The 20000-nt window shown below is 35.6% G+C and overlaps 3 protein-coding genes across 5 annotated transcripts in view; 1 reads left to right on the top strand and 2 right to left on the bottom strand.

Annotated features, from left to right (window-relative positions):
* The window catches only part of LOC143031305 (uncharacterized), a 78971-nt gene extending 64824 nt beyond the window's left edge, over window positions 1-14147 (top strand). Inside the window, exons 2-3 of one of the 2 annotated variants that reach the window (XR_012966993.1) lie at window positions 12420-12522; window positions 14010-14135. The gene's annotated coding sequence lies outside the window, so the exon portion shown is untranslated. Of the gene's footprint in view, window positions 1-12419; window positions 12523-14009 lie in introns of both variants that reach the window. The other variant, XR_012966992.1, reaches the window with a different exon arrangement.
* LOC143031302 (uncharacterized) lies at window positions 2030-7991 on the bottom strand. Its single transcript, XM_076194959.1, has 2 exons — window positions 7920-7991; window positions 2030-6960 (listed from the first exon to the last, which is right to left on the bottom strand). The coding sequence occupies exon 2, from the start codon at window positions 6750-6752 to the stop codon at window positions 5286-5288; it is 1467 nt and encodes a 488-aa protein (XP_076051074.1). The 5' UTR covers window positions 6753-6960; window positions 7920-7991; the 3' UTR covers window positions 2030-5285.
* On the bottom strand, window positions 11871-18019 carry LOC143031328 (uncharacterized). 2 transcript variants are annotated; one of them, XM_076195019.1, is made up of 2 exons: window positions 17903-18019; window positions 11871-15305 (listed from the first exon to the last, which is right to left on the bottom strand). In XM_076195019.1, exon 2 carries the CDS (start codon window positions 14766-14768, stop codon window positions 13953-13955), a length of 816 nt encoding a protein of 271 aa, XP_076051134.1. In that variant the 5' UTR covers window positions 14769-15305; window positions 17903-18019; the 3' UTR covers window positions 11871-13952. The 2 variants fall into 2 exon arrangements, with proteins under 2 accessions (XP_076051134.1, XP_076051135.1); XM_076195020.1 differs by having other exon boundaries at window positions 15594-17990.
* Between the last annotated feature and the right edge of the window lie 1981 nt (window positions 18020-20000).

Raw genomic sequence — 20000 nt, 5'->3', positions numbered from 1 at the left:
TGGACTTTATGAAGTCAAAAGATCGCACAATCAGTCCTAGAATCTTATTTGCTTTCTCAGAGGCTGAAATACACTGCTTAGATCATTTGAGATCGTTACTGATAATTACGCCGATATCCTTTTCACTATCCACTTTTGTTAACGAATTTCCAAAAAACTTGTAATCGTACTTACTGTTATTTTCACCTATGTGCATAACCTTGCATTTACTTGCGTTAAATTTCATTAGCCACTTTTCAGACCATTACTGTAATTTATCTAAATCTTCTTGAATATCTAATTGGTTTAAGTGATCATTTACCATTCCGCACAGATTTGTATCATCAGCAAATTTGGAAATAATAGATTTTAGTCCGTGGTCTATAATATCATTTATATATACTATGAATAGAAGCGTCCCAAGAACGGAACCCTGAGGATCTCCGCTCGTGACATTTTTCCATCTGAAAGTTTTGCCATTTAGAACAACTTTCTGTTTTCGATAATCGTTTAACCAATTACTAGCCCAACTTAATAAGCTATCACTTATTCCGTTTGAAGCTAATATAGTAAGTAGTCTTTCGTGTGGGACGGTATCAAAAGCTTATGCAAAATCTAGATATATCAAATCTAGTTTATGTACCGGTATTCCAGTCAGTGCGTCATTCACTGTTGAAAATGTCGCGAGATGGTCTGACGTCACGATTGCAATGCCTCCTACAGAGGGGAGTATATTGTATCCACGGGCTTCCATGGGCTTTACCAGCGCCGACAGTTCAAAGTTCGTTTTGAGTGAAAAACGACTTCGGTTACAATGTTTAAAATTGCAAATTTCCAAAATATCAAGTTATCTTTCCGTAATGTATAGCAAAGCTGAACGATGAAATAAGAGAGTGTAAACTTATAATGCCAGACATACTGTTAAGATGTTCTTAGAGAAGTCTAGAGTTCTGTAAGTGAAGTCATATTATAGTTATTCAAATGGAGGTTGGAGGTGGTAGGATGTCGGAGGAAAATAGACCAGTGTGATAACGCCTTCAACAGGGGTACAGTGCTACCGGAATGCTGCTGCACCACCTCTGCAAGTTGTCTAGAATATATACATATATATATGTTTGAGGAAAGAGAGGAAACGGAAACTCGAGAAGAGCTTTTGAGTTTTATTATCGACGTTTCGACACTTTCGTCTTTTTCAAGGTATTACATCAAGTGGATAGATACACAGCTATATATATTCCGCGCGATTTTTTGACTCCTCCCTCTTTTTCTTCTCTTCCAATCGTTGATGGCTAGTGTTGCGGCTGGGCGAGACCATGTAATGAATCCTCCTCTGTTGTTATTCGAATTATTTTTACTAATTTCTGCAGCTTCTATAACTTTTCTCATTTTCTTGTCGAGACCTTGGTGTAATACTTCTGTGTTTATCCAATTTGGCAAGTGTCCTGTTTTGTCTATGTGTGTCACAAGTGAGTTGCTGGTTCTGTGTGCTCTAATGTCGCTTTTGTGTTGTTGTGTCCGCTTTGTGATCCTTTGTCCAGTCTCTCCGTATATATATATGTATATATAAATATATGTGTGTATATATATATATATAATATTTATATATACAGTATATATAAAAACTAATTAATAAGCACTTCACTTCTCTTGCATTTATGGCTTAATACTACCCTCACAGCTCCAGCACCTATAAAATTGGCATTGAGCCCCTGGTGTTGAACATCGTCTGCTAATATTTCAAATGATCTGGTATGCGTCAAGGAACTGATTGTTCAAGTGACCAGTTATGCCTCAAAGAACAAATTATCTACCTCATTGTGACCTTAAGGTACAGAGATCTGAGTAGTCTTATTAATAACTGTCTAAAATTGTAAGGACAATGAATACCAGTAAGAAATAAAACTGTTCTCATATATCCAGGTGTATAACAAGCCTAATCTACTTTTATGAAGTAAAATTTGGTCTAGTCGCAGGAGGATGGACATTGAGAGAATGGAGAAAATACATAATATTAATAGCAGAAATCTCTTATAATTAAATAGGGTCGACCTGCACCTATTAGAAAGATGAATAACTAGCAGCGATATGAGAATGTAATACAAATAGTTCAGAGGTGTCATCATTATAATATCAAAAGAAGTAATAATAGATATTTTTAACTATAATTTCAAGTTAGGATGGCGATTATTAATAATTGTTTTATGAATACATTTGTGGATGTTTGGAATAGGATTCCTGTTATGATTAATGTGAATATGCTAGACATAGGCTGCAAAGGCATTTTACAGATGGGAGATGTGAAGTGTGACAAAGTAGCCTTTGTAGGTGGATTCAAGCAGTCATGAATGTGCCAATACAAGTTTTGTATCTTCTTTCTTATTTTCTGTTATCTTGTGAGAAAAACAGTTTGATGTATAGCAAAACAGTATTTTCTTTTAATTATTTATTCATAATTTATTTACATAACAGATGGTGTTCCATTACGTGTATAATGTATTGAAAACTTAAAATTTTATTCCTTCAAAATTAGTAGATATATAGTGTCACTTCCAAAGTTAAACCTTAAAGATTTCACTTTTACATCAGTATGTAAGGTTTTGTAATGCCAAACATAATGAGGATGGACAGGAGAACACACCCACACCCACACATATATACATATATAAGTAAACTCACTCAAAGATGCAAGTAAAACAAGCAGGAAATAACCGTCAGACAGTACATATAGCTTAGGTGTTCATCCAATTCTTTTGTTGTCATCTTTTATTCTTGATTAATTTACATATCAGTTGGTGTTTAATTTAACTTTTATTGAAAAAGCTTGAGTTTCAGCCCCTCAAAATGAACATACATATAATGTTGACCAAATGTTAAATCTTGAAGGTCCTTTAATTCCATTTTTACATCAGTATGTAAGTGTTTACAGTATATAAGTGTTTACTGTTCATGTCCTGGAAGTTGAGGTATTTTCAAAATTATTAGTAGTGTCCAGTTATTTGTCAGATCTAATGTTACAACTTCTCTTTCAAGCCATGAAGATATGGATAAAATTCACTCTAGTTTCACTCTTTTTATTTTACTTTTTTTTTTTGGGGGGGGGGGGAGTTCAGTTAGGATTTCTATGAATTATTCATGTGATTACTTTCTGATATTCAGTATCAGTTTTCATGGTTAACTGCTGCCCCTTTCCAATCTGTCAATACATTTACTGAAATTGTACAAAAATATATTTCAAGATAATATGACTCCCCCCCCAAAAAAAAAATCCTTATCAATTTTGTGTGATTAGGCATGAGGCAATCAAGTAATATGCGAGAGTGAATAACAAAAGAAGAGGAAAATGTTTGGGGTATATTTCATGGATCAACAGACCATTTCATTGGCTCACCTTTCACAAAAGGATAATACAACTGGTTATCTAAAATTAGTACTATCACTCTATAGATATCTCTAATTCAAAATAACTTTCCAGAAAACTATTTAGACCAAATAATAACCCAAAACAGGTTGATAGATTATTAATGCCTCAATATAGATGAACTCTACCCAACCCTAGCCATACCCAGATAACTTTTTTTTTTTTTTCTTAAATAACTTATGGCACAATCTAATGCCTGTTGCATTACCTGGGAGCAGCGAGTCTCCTGGAAGAGAGATCTAGCACAATGGATTGACTGATTAATCTAAATGTAAGCTTGGTCAGTTAGCAAATTAAATCAAATTAAGTGTCCTTCTCAATAATAACAACTATAGACTAAATGATGGAGACCTTATGACCACAGAGTATTCAAGAGATCTTTAGTAGTGATTCTAAGATGAGAAAGGAAAGTATTGCGGTTAGAAATAAAGCAAATAATTATAGGATTAACCTCTAGATGCATCAGTAACAGTTCAGAAGTTTTATTGAACTCATATATTGCATTGATCGGGCCCTCATTTAAATGATAAAGTATTTTTGTTAGCATATTACAGAATGAACATTGAAACACAAGAGGAAGAAATCTAAGTCAGAAATTTCCCTTATGAGGAACAATTAAATAGGCTCAGCTTTCATTTCCTGGAAAAATCTATGGTTACAGGAGGTATAAGTATCAATTTGGTTTAGAAGTATTAATAAGGGTCATATTAATAGTATTAATATGACCAATAACAACAGTATCCAAAGAATGTATTACCTTGTACTCACTTGAGCAAGTAGATATGGTTTTTAAGTACAATGAATTTCATTTTAGGAAGGGAAATGATAAAACTGGCTTGGAAATAAGAGATGCAGTCATTTGGAATAGAATTCACAATAGTATAATGGAAAAAAACTAGACAATTAAATCTAAGCTGGAAAGGCCGATGAAATATGAATACAAACTGTGACAAAGAATAGTCCCCATAAGTAGGCTTACAGAGCTGTCATGAATGTGTATCTTCAGTAATTTTGTGTCAACTGTGGGTAGACTAGTGGCTGGTTATCAACAACTTTGTTTTTGAAGTAAAACATCTGCACTATCAGTCCTAAACAGATTACAATTTATTTCCACTGAGGCTGGAATTCAATGGTTAGATAACCTAAGGTCATTACTGACAATTACATAAAGATACTAATCATGTCACACTATTCCAGGGATACCACATGAATTTTGGTAACTCTATCAACATGATGGGTGTGTGTGTGTGGGGGGGGGGTTCTCTGGGCTGAATAAAGTTGAGTAGAAAGTAAAATAAATACTACAAATGTGAAACCTAGCAAGTGGGTTAAAGTATTATCCTTTAATTGGCACAAGATGCACCAAAGCTGAATCAGATAATCTGACAAACACCACAATTTACCAGTACAGAATTACACCTAGATAGGTCTAATGCTATACTGTTCATGGCTTTGTGGTTTCAAAGATGCTGTAATGATTATAATTTATTTTATATTGTTTTTGTTTTGTTATCATTTGTCTGATTCTCATTAATTATTAGTTATATGTCAATTTATCATTATTTACTATTTATCTGTTTGTTTATTACTTAACTATACCTATACATTTATTTATGTATTTTATTTATTATTTACATTATTATAGTTTTTATCCATTTATTTTCTTTTTTGCATCCGTCCTAGATATGGACCAAAAGGTCTCCTGTCGGTATGCTCCGCCTTTGTAATCCTTTGTATAATTTGTAATACACAAGTATATATATTTCATATTTTATTCCCCACACAGAGTTCTATCAAGATATAAAGTGCAGTGTTACAGTTTTCTTTCCTGTACTGGGTCAACACCTTAATTATGAGATGATGATCTTTTAGTGAAACCACCACCTTGTCATACTGGAAAGGATTCTCTAGTATGGTTCCTCATGTGCAACTTGAAATGACCCTTCTTTAAGAAAGCTGCATCACAAAGGTCACACTTTAAACGCTTCTCTGTATGAGTCTCCATGTGCCTTTTGAGATTATTCTTATTTGAAAAAGCTGAATTGCAGAGGTCACATTTAAAAGGCCTCTCTTCGGTGTGTATCATCATGTGTCTTTTGAGACCATTCTTATGTAAGAAAGCCGCATTGCACAGGTCACACTTGAAAGGCTTCTCTCCTGCGTGGGTATTCACATGATATTTCAGATCATTCTTTTTTTTGAAAACTGCAATGCACAAATCACACTTGAAAAGCTTTTCTTCTTGTGTGTGGGTCATCATTAGGTGATATTTAAGGTCACTCTTTTGGGAGAAAGCTGCACTGCAAAGGTCACACAGGAAAGGCTTCTCTCCTGTGTGAGTCCTCATATGCTTTTGAAGATATCTCTTTCCAGAAAAAGCTGCACTGCACAGGTCACACTGGAATGGCTTCTCTCCTGTGTGGGTCATCACATGACTTTTGAGATGACTCTTTTGTGAGAATGCTGAATCACACAGGTCACACTTGAAAGGCTTCTCACCTGTGTGGGTCATTATGTGCCTTTTGAGAACACCCTTTTGTGAGAAATCCGAATTACAAAAGTCACATTTGAAAGGCTTTTCCCCAGTATGGGTCATCACATGACTTTTGAGATGACCCTTTTGTAAGAAAGTTGCATTACAAAAGTCACACTGGAAAGGCTTCTCTCCTGTGTGGGACATCACATGAAATTTGAGATTGATCTTTAGTGAAAATGCTGCATCACATAAGTTACACTGGAAAGGCTTCTGTCCAGTATGGCTTATCACATGATATTTAAGAGCACTCTTTGACGTGAAAACTGCATCACACATGACGCACTGGAAAGGCTTCTCTCCAGTGTGGGTCATCACATGGTCTTTAAGAACACTTTTTCTTGAGAAAGCTGCCTCACACACACCACATCGGAAAGGTTTCTCTTTTGAGTGGGTCAGCATGTGAGCTCTTAGACTACTCTTCTGTGAGAAAGCTGCATAGCATTGGTCACAATGGAAAGGCTTCTCTCCTGTATGGGTCCTCACATGACACTCGAGATGACTCTTTTTTGAGAAACTTCCACCACAAAGCTCACAGCAGAAGGGCTTTTCTCCTGTGTGTATCTTAAGGTGATTTTTTAGATTACCTTTTATTGTAAAAGATGCATCACAAAGGTTACACTGATATGGCCTTTCCCCTGTATGTGTCAACACGTGTTCTTTCAAACGACTTTTTTGGTAGAAAGCTCCGTCACAGAGGTCGCACTTGAAAGGTTTTTCTCCAGTGTGCTTCATCCTGTGACACTTAAGAGCAGTCCTTCCTGAGAAAAAGGTTTCACAAAGGTCACACTTAAAAGGCTTCTCTCCTGGGAGCACCATCATGTACTATTTGAGATCACTTTATTGAAAAAACTGCGTCACTAAAGCCACACTGGAAAATCATCTGATAAGATCACTTTTTCATGAACAAGCTGCATCCTACAGATTACACAAGAATAATTTGTTCCCAGTATGCATTTTGGTTTTGTTGTAAATATACAGAATCCACAAGTAACTCTTCCAATGAAATATAAATGGTTTTATGTTTGTCCTGCCAAGAAAAAATAAAAAATTATATGCATGTTTTCATATACATATTGTATATATAAATACATATATATCTGTGTTTGTGAGTGTGTATTTGTGCATGATGTGTGAAGACCTAGAGCCTGGGTTCCATATTGTATGAAAAATTGTAAACAATGAAATCATTGTGAGGTTTACCCAATGTTTTGGTCCTAATCCTAGGACTGTCCTCAATGGTATGGGTTGCAATTGGCACAAGTTACATTTACATTGCCTGCAGCTCCACCTGGGTTAGGGAATGCATGTCTGAGGCATGCTGTGTTCCTCCTGTGCAAAATACCAATTTAACACATACATATACATACTTATACACATATGTATACATACATGTGTATATACACACACACACATATATATATATATAATTATATACACATATATGTATTTCAGGCTTCCAGGGATAAACTACTTACACCACTCCCTGGCTATGAACTAATGTAGGTTAGGCTCGTTCATGGCCCCTAGCAGCAAGAACAGCACATCATAAGAAAATAATTCTCCTAAAGTTTCATTGTGTTCATCAAGATCTTTGTCATAAAAATAACTAAAAAAAAAAAAAGGAAAACTAACTCTTGTATATCCTTTTCCTTTCTTGAAATCTATGTATACCAAGCTTCTACCTCATCATAAGGGAGGTAGCCACTCAAAAGACACAATAAAACAGAAATATTAATATACTTCTTCCATTATTGTGTACTTCTATTACTGATAAGTACATATACTTTGCCATACCCACTAGTACATTGAGGAGGTCTAATCAACCTTGAGTAAAGAAGTATTGTATTAAGTGTGCTACCCAGTCCATTTCCTTCACTCGATATCTTTTCTTTATTTTGGCATCCTCCAGTCCATACGTGGGCGGGGGAGTTCCCTCTTTCATTAATAAATTGAATTTCGAATGTTTACATTATTTCTGCAGCCTACCAAAAATTACGTTGGGTCGTTCAGTCTGTACGCTGAGAGGGTCTAATGTGGTATTGAGTTTGATTAAGGACCACATTCAACACTTGTAAACTTGGTATATAAAAGCCAACGTACTTTCTCATACTGAAAAAAACATGCGAAGCAATGCCGTCCAATTAAGTCTGAGGTATGCCGCGATTTTCACAAAATTGAAGTTAGGTCTCCTTAATCGATAAAGATTGCAGGTAGTGTGTAGCGATAATAAAGAATAACGTTTAAACTATTGTTTGTTCTATGGATGTCGTATCTGCTGCCTCCCCCGACATACAGTTCATCATTGGGCCTAATTCCCATTTCAATTATTTCGTCTATATTCATTGTTTACATACTGATCTTATTCCCACGATCTGCCTCGTGTATATATATATATATATATATATATATATATATACATATATATATATATATATACATATATATATATATATATAAATATATACATATATGTATATATATGTATATATATATATATATATATATATATATATATGTATATGTATATACATGTGTATTTTTATGGAAGTATACACTGGACTCGACGTTCGTCAATTTATTCCGACGTTTCGAACCCTGTCCAGGGTTCGTCTTCAGGGTGATACAGTGGTAGCAATGGAAATGTCCAGCGTATACTTTCTCCCATAAAAATGGTTCCTGGACTCCAGCTATTTACGAATATATATATATATATATATATATATATATATATATATATATATATATGTATATACATATATATATATATATATATACATATATCATGTATATATATATATATATATATATATATATATATGTATATACATATATATGTATGTATATATATATATGCATATATATATAACCTAGGCAAGGGTTCGAATCCCAGTGGATGAGTCTATTTCCAAAAATTGTCAAATGATAAAAACACTTGTCGGAAGACTAACCTGCATAAAGGATTCGATGAAATACATTACGTAGCATGTTCTGTCCGAGTGCCCTCGGCGGAACGACTGGACCGTGAACCAAGTCGTTTCGTTTTGAAGGGTCGTGATAGCATGGTCAGTAAGGCCTTTGCATTATAAGACGTAAGCCGCCTAGGCAAGGGTTCGAATCCCAGTGGATGAGTCTATTTCCAAAAATATATATATATATATACACAGCATACCCAGCACCGGTTGTTTCCTTTACATTTTTTATCTTCGCTATTCTATTTTATTTTATTTATTTATCTTTTTTTGGGGGGTGGGGGAGAAAGGGGAAACGCAATATCACCAAATGAATCCACAGTGAGTTTGGAAATGAAAAAATACACTACTTACGACGTTTCGCCTATGCCTTAGGTATCTTCTGCTAACTTTATTTTAAGGATACAAATTGTGATCATATATACATTGTACAAAATAAACTGGGAAAGGTACTTTGGTTTAATACCTTCTTGGCGCTCCGTGGGATGCCCCGAACATCTCCAGGGTTCCACACATATTTTGTCGAATGTTTATTGCTGGTAGGTAATTGAACATTAGTACGGTTTCTAAGCATTTTAATTTACTCTTATTGTTGTTCTTCGCTAATATCAATTAAAGTATTATCATTTAAAACCTCCCGCGGTATGTTCAACTTAGGTACTTTTGAGATGTGAGATTTTGCATGTGAAAAGTGAGTCTTTGAGACAAAGTTTGAGTTGTGTGGCCAATATACTCGCCATTGCAAAGCGCACCGTGATAATTAAAAGGGCAGGAGTTTTTGTACACAACGCAACTTTGTTTTGATTTATCTTTTTCTCCTATCAAGTTGTTTTTCATAATTAATGATGCAATTCTAAGGTTGCGATAATATGTTACCAATTTCTGGGAGTCCTCTTGCTTCTTGGGGTTACAGTTTTTATATACGATATCTTTCAAGACCTTTTCATCCTTCTTATATGCTGATGACATTGTACTTTAATAGTAAATATTAATACTATTCTTCGAATTTACTATATTTAAAATCTCTATCAATATTATTCATCAGGAACCCATTATTTGTTAACATTTGCTTGATTCTATTAAGTTCTTGGTGAAGGAGGTACAGATTAGAACATATTTCAAAAGCTCTCGAAATGCACGCGTGTACCGCGCTGATTTTGTATTTTGATGGGCATTCGCTTGATCTGTACATGTATCAGGTACTTGGTTTCTTGTGAACACTCGTAGTAAAAGCGCTTTGTGCACCATCTATCCAAACATCTAAAAATGGGATTTTGTTGCTGATAATTTCCTCCACGGTAAAATGCAGCCAAGATTTTACTTCCATCATTTTCTTTAGGGTTTCAAGCTGTTCTTTTCCTTCTATGTCTACGAAAATATCATCTACATACCTTAAATACAAATATGGTTTTAGATTCACGGCATCAAGGACGTAGTTCTCAATGTGGCACATGTATGCTAGTGCAAATAAAATACCTAGGGGGCTGCCCATAGCTACACCGTCATTTGGAAAAACAAACGGCCTGAGGGATCATCTAAAGAGTGCGTCTTTTGTTCATTTTCTAAAGAATATAACGTGGTATTTTTGGTGGAGGTAAGCTATTATGGTTAAAAACACTATGGAGGATAATCTGAATTGTTTCTTCCACGGGAAGATTCGAGAAAAGATTTTCAACGTCGAGGGAAGCTAACATTCCTTGAGGGGCTGTATTCCTAAGAACATCCACAAACTCATCCATAAACGCAGTGAATAAAGAGTAGGAATATACGGAATTATTAAATCATTGAACTGCTTAGCTAATAGATAGGTGGGAGTAGGTATCTGCAAAATGATTGGTCTTAATTTGCATCCAGGTTTGTGAGTTTTGACATTATCATAAAAGTAACCTGGTTCATGGTGTCCTTGCAGATTGTGGAATTTAACACCGTCGATTACTGCATTTGCGTTATTAATCAAATCAGTTACTTTTTCGGGTTTTATCCACAGGGTTCCTTTTAATATGTGAGAATTTGGAAGAATCCTGCAATAAACTGTCGACTTTGTTGATATAGTCCGAACGGTTGAGAATAACGAATAGGTCTGGTTTATCCTTCCTACGTATCACTATGTCCTTGTTCTCGCGAAGTTCTTTAGTTACCTGTCATAATTCGACGGTGAGAAGGGAGATACATCCAAATCCTCTTTTTTTTTTTATTGTGCTTTCGGCCTGCAGTTGTTCCTTCACGTCTGGGTTCATGTCAATTCTACCACCCTTAAGAAGTTCACACTAGTTCCTTAAGTAACTGAAGTTCACCGGTTTTGTCAGTTTTCTTAAACTTAGACATGCAGTTGTACTTTAATACCAAATTAAGGAATTCCTTTTGACTTTGCGAAAGAAGGTATTCCTAAAGGTTGACGAAGCCGTCCGTACTTTTTGTAAAACCTTACTTCCGTACAGGCGGCTTAGTTTCTTCTGCACGCGTTTCTGTGGAGTTGATGTGCATGTAGAGGCTATGCTGTAAAGCCCTCTCTATCTAGTCTTAGGTCAAAAGTGATGTTACAATTGCGGAATTCTTAGAAGGTCTCGTCTTATTACGTATTTAGACTCTTGATTATTATTATTATTTTTTTTTTTTTTTTTGCTCTGCTTGCTTGTACAAGCCTCCATGTGAAGTCGAGCGTAATCTATTTCTGCCCTGTCATGAAGGTGTAAGTAGAGTAGACTCGGTGAAATTAGAATAGAAACTGAGCGAAGCCTAGTGCCCTCGGGGAACTACCAGGACGTAGTCCAGGTAGTTCCTTTTGTAGGGTCTGGTTGGCTCAATGCTATCGTCTTTGCTTCATAATAAGCAGTCTCTAAGGCAAAGGTTTATGAAGAGGCAACTATCTTTTATGCAGTTCCTAGTTATGAAAGCTTTCTCTCCTCGTTTCAATTAATATTCATCTTGTTATAATTCTTGACCACCAATGGGTATTTTGAAATGAAAATTCTTCTTACTATGAAATATTCATTTACTTAACATTACAAGTGAATGACCCTTATCAGTGTCACTAACATTGAACTTTCATGCATTCAATATCTTTAAAATCAACACACCAATTCACCCATACCCCACAGATTTGCAGTCATAATCAGATCTATTGTACTTTAAAACAAAAATATAACTGTATCAATTCCCTAGTAATTATCTAATTGCTCTTGATAGAGGTCCTTTTCTGCCAGTAATTACAAGAACTGGTACGGCAGTCTGAACAGAAAAAAAAAACAGTCTTGGCTACAGGTTGCACAAAATAAGATCATTAGATTCATGCTAAATTTACCTCAACATGGTCATATTAGTATAGAAGAATTTAGCAAGGTAGGAGTGTTCCAACAGCTGAAACTAAACCATGTTTACAATGTCATTCATAATTCTGCTCTTTCATATGTGAGCTGTAATTTTATGTTATCTGCTGAGGACCAAACCCGGAACAGTCAAGGGTTTTTTATTGTAACTCATGCAGGTCCCTTCACCAAAAACAGCTTTCACTTCACAGGTGTTCAACTATGGAACTCACTACCTGTGTTCGTTAAGCAGTCAAATAGCAAGGTTACTTTCAAGAAAAAAGTCAAGGGCTACTATATGTCTCAGCTTAATAGGTAAGAGAACAGCCTTGATTTTATGTACTACTAGCCTAGTGAGGGGTACCTGACTCCATGAGTAATGCCATCCAAATCTGGGTTCACTCATGACTGTTCTGACCTCTCCTTTTTGTCCTTCAGAGGTTTAGTTTAGTATAACAATGATGTTACACATTGGTTTCCACCTTTGTTTTGCTGGTCATAGTATGGTATGTGTCTCAGGTAGGGTCCGAGAACAGTTATGATCTGACCATAATACAATCCTGGTGAATGAGGGCACCAGGCACCAATGTATTTGGACTTCTCCCTCGATCTCCTTGTTGTTTTACTCATACAAGTACTGGTCCCCTGTACCCTACTTCTGGTGCTTCAGGTTATAATGTACTACTTCCTAGTGCTCATACTAATTGCCCACTCCGTCCTGAGGTACAGGTAAAATTTAGAATTAATTAATAGGTGACCCTAGCTGCAATGTAGCATTCACTATAACAACATGTTGATACAGCTGTAGAATAATGTAGTATATCATAAAGGGTACTTCTCTGATATGGTACTCACTCACTGTTTTGTTACAATTTAACATTATTTTGTTGTTCCTTTGCATAATGCAATGTTCCTTATTGTGATGGTGCTCAAGTTTTGGTCTCAATATCTTACATGTTTCGAACATTTTAGTAATATTAGCAAAACTATAATACTATATATTCATGTGTCATGTGTACTGATTGGTATTACTCATGACTGTCTCTGGTCCCCTTAACCCCCTATGTATGTTGTCTGTGTAACTTAGTGTAGAAAAACAATCTCATGAGGACCACAATGGAAATAAGCTTAAATGCTTTTTTGTGCTATCCTCGGCAATTGCAATTATTATTTCGAACTATGTGTTCTTGTCATTATCAGCACTTCATGTATATTGATTCCTTGCCAAATAAACTCATCATTATTATTACAAGAGCAGTAAACCATGTGTGGAATTTCAGGGGGAAAAGATTACTGGCAGCATTACCCCACATCTCCAGTTATTCAGTTATGATCAATACTACAATGCAAGAAATTTCCTCATCCAGTTATTCAGTTATGATCAATACTACAATGCGAGATATTTCCTCATACCTTTTTTTCCCCCAAAGTCATTAAAAAAAAAAAACAATGCCCTGCATGTACCCAGTCATACAGTTCAAGTTCTTTTCCCCATTTTAATCATACCTCTTCAACTGCATACCTGCTATAGCATTGACCTTACATTTGTGTTACTAAACATTTCTTAGACATTTGTTTGAACACTCTGTTGGAAAAGGCTATGAGTGAAAGCAAATCCTTAAGTACCATATATCTGATGTTTCTCCAGAGTGTTCAGAAGTTTAAAAAGAAAGCATTCATAGGGACTCTCTCCTTTTTCAATACACATATGCTCATTCAGAACACTATGGAAATTTAAGTTTTATTTATTGCATTACTGTCTTCGCCTTAACCTTAGTATGATTTCCTATGTGTTTTTTCAGAGAACCTAAATGGGAAAATGAAACTTGACAATGGGTACATTCATACGGCTTCTCTCCTGTGTGAGTCCTCATGTGACTTTTGACGTTGCCCGGCTCTGCAAATGAAGCTTGACACACGTCACATTTGTAAGGCTTTTCGCCGGTGTGGGTGCGCATGTGTCTGTTGAGAGTGCCAGACAGAGAAAAGGAAGCTTCACAGAGAGGACATTTATGAGGCCTTTCTCCTGAGTGCGTTAGCATGTGCTTCTTCAAAGCACTCGACCAAGAAAACGAAGACTCGCACAAACTACACTTGTACGGCTTTTCTCTTGTATGAGTTTGCATATGCCTCTTTAATGTACCAGACTCGGAAAATAAAGTTCCACATATAACACACCTATACGGCTTTTCTCCAGTATGGGTGCGCATATGTTTCTTAAGAGTGCCTGACAAAGAAAATAAAGCTTTACATACAGGACATTCGTGATTTTTTTCCCCGGTGTGAATTAACTTGTGCCTTTTCAGAGTACTAGACGTCGAGAATGAAGATTCACACAAACTACATTTATAAGGCTTTTCTCCTGTGTGGGTGCGTACGTGTCTTTTCAACGCACCAGACTCTAAAAACGATGATTCACACAGATCACATTTGTAAGGCTTTTCCTTTGCATGTGTATGCATATGCTTATTTAGAATACCAGATAGAGAAAATGAAGCTTCACAAAGAGTACATTTGTGAGTTTTCTCCCCTGTGTAAGTTTGCATTTTCTTTTTCAGCATAGCAGAGGAATGAAGGCTTGCAAAAACAACTTTTAAAAGATTTCTATCATGAAAGTTTGCATGACCAATTCCAATTCACCATAGTGAAAAAGAAATAGAATAACCATAATGGGTAATATTGTGAGGATTTTCACATGTGATTCAAAGTCTTGCCTATAATTACCTGTCTGAGACTATCAGTGTACAGAACTACAATTTCTCATATATATATATATAAGAAATAGATTTAATATAACAATGAGATTCTTGGGCAAGTCAAACAATTTTGTACAAAATGGCAGGTAAATACTTACAGTAAGCACATTTATACAACTTTCTTGCTTTTGTGACAAGAATGATAATTGTTCAATTCACAACAAAAAGATACATGTACTACACAATTAAATCCTGGTGGTTTCTCTCTAGGTCTCTAACTGAAACCTTGGGAGTATATGCATCATCAGATCTTCTACTGCCTTATTTCTACTTTGTTATTCTAATTCAAGAATATTTCTTCCCAGAAGATGAATCCAGCTCTGCTTTGGAACTTTTCATACCCTGAAGAATAAATAAATCATCAGTTACCCTACATTGATTCATGAATTTCATCACTAATGTCTCTTAAATATGTCAGTATACCCGATATTAAAATAGGAAAGGATTATACTCAATTTGTTATGATTCTAAAATTTAGATATGGCTGACTTTGTTGTCTACAACTCTACAAATAGGTTGGTTGAGCACCATATCAACAAATGAACATAACTTTGTATCTTAGGAAGATTTTCTCTTGGGGCAGGGTGGATGGGTGTGTTTCTCCTTAAGTTGAGGGTTTTGTGGACTTACCTAATTATAATATATATGGTTGGGGCTGTGCTCATAGGCCTTGTCTCTGTATCCCCACTTGTCACACTTATCTTTAAATTCACTTATGATGTCCACCTGAATTATTTCTTCTTCCAATTTATTCTAAAAGATAATGCTCCAATGGGGAAAGCTATGCTTCCTTACATCCCTTTAGCAGTTTACACTTCAGCTTTTTTGCTCTTTCCTATGTCCTCTTGATTTTACTAGTAAATCCTCTTTATTTTTTTTTTTACTCTCTTAAAGATAGCTGTTTGATTTTCTAATGTGAGGAATCCCAGTTTTTCAAAGCTTTCCTGTCTTATTGGCCAGGCTAGGGGTCATTCTATTCACTGCTCTGTAAATTCTCTCAATCTTTCTTCTGTTCAAACAGCTGATGATTAGTGTTGGATGTGAAAGGGTGTAGAGGTTGCTGATATTTTGAGCAATTGTACATGACTGACCCTCTGAGTGAACAATGCTCCCAAGCTGGTGTGTGGGTGATGGTTGCCAATCCACCAATGGTTGAAACCCCACTCTTTCTGAGTGAGGTTAAAGAGGTTATAAGCTGATGGGTGGAAAGCCAGCTGGAATCTGCAGTGTCAGTTGAAATGCTGAAAGCCAGAGGCAAGTCATGATCTGTGGGTAGCATACAATGCTATATGCCCTCTAAATAGAAAATGGAGTTCAGGGGTCATACCTATCTAAAAGGGAGAAAGAGATTGGCAGGACTGCAACAATGACCACAATTTATGCAATAAATCATTATTTGCAGTGATGCCTCAAGTAACCAAATTCCAGGATCTCATGGATAAGTCAAGTCTGCTATCATCTTACCACTCAAGGTTATTTAGTTCAGTTTGCCAGGCAAGGTGCTCATCCATATATTACTAGCTTTGGCCTGCTTCTGTCTGCTAAAGTTTCAGAGGCTTTAGCAGTCTGGGTTCATGTCCAGTAAGTGAGCAACTGGATGGCTCCCTCTAAGCCAGCATTTCTTAGCCTGGGGGTGCTGAAATCAATTTCAGGGGGTGCTGGGGAAGGTCACATACGTCTTTACTTTATCTTTATAGTAACCAGGTGTTAGCCAATGGTAGGGGGTGATGGACTGCTTAGGCCTGACCAAAAGGGGTGATGGACTGCTTAGGCCTGACCAAAAGGGGTGTTGGACTGTTAAGACCTGACCAAAAGGGGTGCTGAGGTCGAAAAAGGTTAAGAAACGCTGCTCTGTACACATGTGCACATGCACACATTTTATAACTAGCACACATAAAGAAAAAATGTCTACACACAAGGTTTTCAAATTATATTAAAACCCATTCAATAAAGAAGTTCCACCCAAACATCAACTTATAAATTCTCTAAAAAATATATGGTAACTTGCCAACTGGCAAACCAATAATTGCCTTTTTTCTCCTCTTCTAAATCTAGCACTTCCATTGCAAACAAAATGACTTTGCCACCAGGGGTGCGCAAATGCTTTCCAGAGAAGGCAAAGTTTGCACACAAGCTAATTTCTGAGCACACTTGCAGCAAAATATTAGAGGGAGCATTGCTCCTAACACTTCCTGATTTTAGCACCCCTGATGCAAATTTTAAAAGGAGTTGCTCTCAGACTATGGTAGAGTGTATCCTGATGTTTTAGGATTTTCTGCTGACCTATAGGATCCCTGTAAAGATTAGTGACTTGCTATATGGCCTTTACTCTGGGACTTTGTGGAGGAAACATGCCCAGCTTCTTTCCTGTTAATCAAGGAATGACGGAAAGCTTTTTGTTCCACATACTGTGTATCAGAATATATATATAGAACACCAAGGCCTTCTCTTTGAAAACGGTTTATGATGAAATGATGAATCTTTTACGGTATGGGTTTGAGTTAGGCTGGGGTACTTCTGAGTGTGATGCAAATCGTACTTCTCGGAATTTGTGTTTATCATGATCCATCTGTGTGGATGATTTTGCCACTGAATGACAGTACGCTAGTCTGTTCCACACATTCAGATTTTTTTTTTTTTTTACTCTATGGTCAGTTTCTATTTATAACCAGATTTATAAATATAACATCCTTTTGGCATATACTACACATGTATAGTGTCCAGGAATAAAACCAAGGCTCCATTTCTGACCCTTGTTTTCTCACATCTTCTCATTATCCTAAGGCAGGTTGTCAAGACCTTGACAAATGTAATGAATAATCCTGTACCATTGTACAGATGCCAATTTCGTTAAAATTGTGCCACCACTGATCACAATTTCTCCAAAACTACGTTTTTCAAGAAATATAAAGTCGAATGTAATGTTTGTTTACACTCACCTATGAGATTTTATATGAGATTACAAAAATCGTGTTAGACTATTGTGCATTGGAACGGACATGCGTGTTTATATTGATATGAATAGGACTGCTTATATCCGCGTCCGTCCAATCACGGGATTTACTTAACTATAATTAATAATACATATATGTATGTGTGTGTGTGTGTGTGTATATATATATATATATATATATATATATATATATATATATATATATATATATAATATGTATGTATATATATATATATATATATATATATATATATATATATATATATATATATATATATACACCAAAACAAGAAATTAAATTTGAATCATTATGTATATAAATTTAAACTGAAAATAAATTGATTCAATGTTACCATCGCCTGTTAGATTGTACGTACGTATCCAGGTGTATTGACTATTGACTACCAGAAATTCACAATTACTAGAATTATAGCAGACGTATCTCTATATATTTTGAAGCAATTAGCTTATGTTAAAACTAGTTTTTATTATGTCAAGAATACGTTTACTGTATATACCTAGAGTATATGTATATACTCGCATGGAGATAACCCCTATATACAAATTTGCATGAGAAATTTCTGACATTACACACTAAGTTATGTACGACAGTAAAATATCAACAGACGATTTTAATAAATCGTTTTGAGGTTAGAATAATTAAGACGTGTTGTCGTATATTAACAGACTGCACTAATTCATGACCGTGCCCATCAGTATGCTGCCCTAGGAGAAAAGAATGTAGGACAAAAGGCATTCAGACAGTTATGTTATTTCAGTTCATAAGATTACGCCACGCATGATTTTGCATTTTCACAACTGGGTTTGTGGTGCTCAGCCAAACATGGATTAATGAAGATAATAATAGTATATCCCACACTGGACAAAAATAGATTAAGTTTGAACTTAATATTTGTGTTCATATTGTATTACTTTGTCTGTGACTTTACATAGATATCCACGATAGCTTGTTGGTTGCCTACCTCTGTCACAGTCTTGGTTGAATTTGTGGAATATATTTGAGCAACCCATACCTACTGGCACGCTAGCCCATCAGGGTATAATATAATCAGAGAATCTATAGCACTGATTCGTTGGATAAGTGTGTCTTAAGCAGCTATCTTGTATATATGCACAATATGATAATAGTAAGTATTTCAATGATAGCGAAATGGAGTCTATAGCTCCCCCCTTCATAACACTAGAAGAATTGAAATTAGGCAAGGTAGGTTAGCTAATAATGCTTTGATGGGGGGGGGTATTTTGATTGATTTATTAATTGTTACTGTTTTATCTCAGGCTCATATAACTGGTAACAGGAATGGTAATGATATTCGGACACATTTCTATGGGGCGGCACTGAAAATCATGGATAATATACGAAAATGCACGGTGAGCTCGTAAAGAATATAATTTTAGGAAAAACATCAGAGCTATATTTTTTACTTAGTTATTGTATGATTATTTCTGTAAAGTATATTTCTTCAAGTATGTCTTTAGCTCTTTGAACTGTGTCACCCATAGCAAATTGATATGTAACATTGACATTAGTCGGAATAAGACTATAAAGAGCTTTATACTAAAAGGACCTCTTAAACTTCAATATATTTTCAAAACATATTTGGAACTTATCAATAAAATATATTTAGTGGTTATCTTTATCTTTCACTTACCTATGTTGTCCAGCAGAAAGGCTTGACACAAAACTCCTTTCCAAGTTCCTGCAGCATTCTGTTTCTAGTCCAGACTTGGAGTCACATGAAATGCAACTTCATTAATCAAATTCAATTGAACCTTATGTGGGGTACTTGTGGCATCATTTTGATGCAGTTGCTCTTTCTGGGATGTCAGTAACACACCTTTCAGTTAGAATTGTGTTTTATGAAGAATGATATTTCAAGGAAAGCTGAGAGGCAGCATTTGGAAGAGACAAAAGAAAAAAGTGGACAATTTATAGTTTCACCCAACCATAGAATTTGATATGTGGCTTATGTGTTTCTGGTGAGAAATGTTGCTTGGGGCAAATGAAGACAGAGAAGAACTAACAGAACAAGAGAAACTTACAAATAAGCTAGAAATGGCTA

The sequence above is a fragment of the Oratosquilla oratoria genome, chromosome 12 (assembly GCF_046742065.1).
Source record: "Oratosquilla oratoria isolate Oo_2021 chromosome 12, ASM4674206v1, whole genome shotgun sequence".
In the NCBI taxonomy this organism is placed as follows: Eukaryota; Metazoa; Arthropoda; class Malacostraca; order Stomatopoda; family Squillidae; genus Oratosquilla; species Oratosquilla oratoria.
The sequence above is the reverse complement of the archived record's forward strand: the minus strand, read 5'-3'. Positions and strand labels throughout refer to the sequence as shown.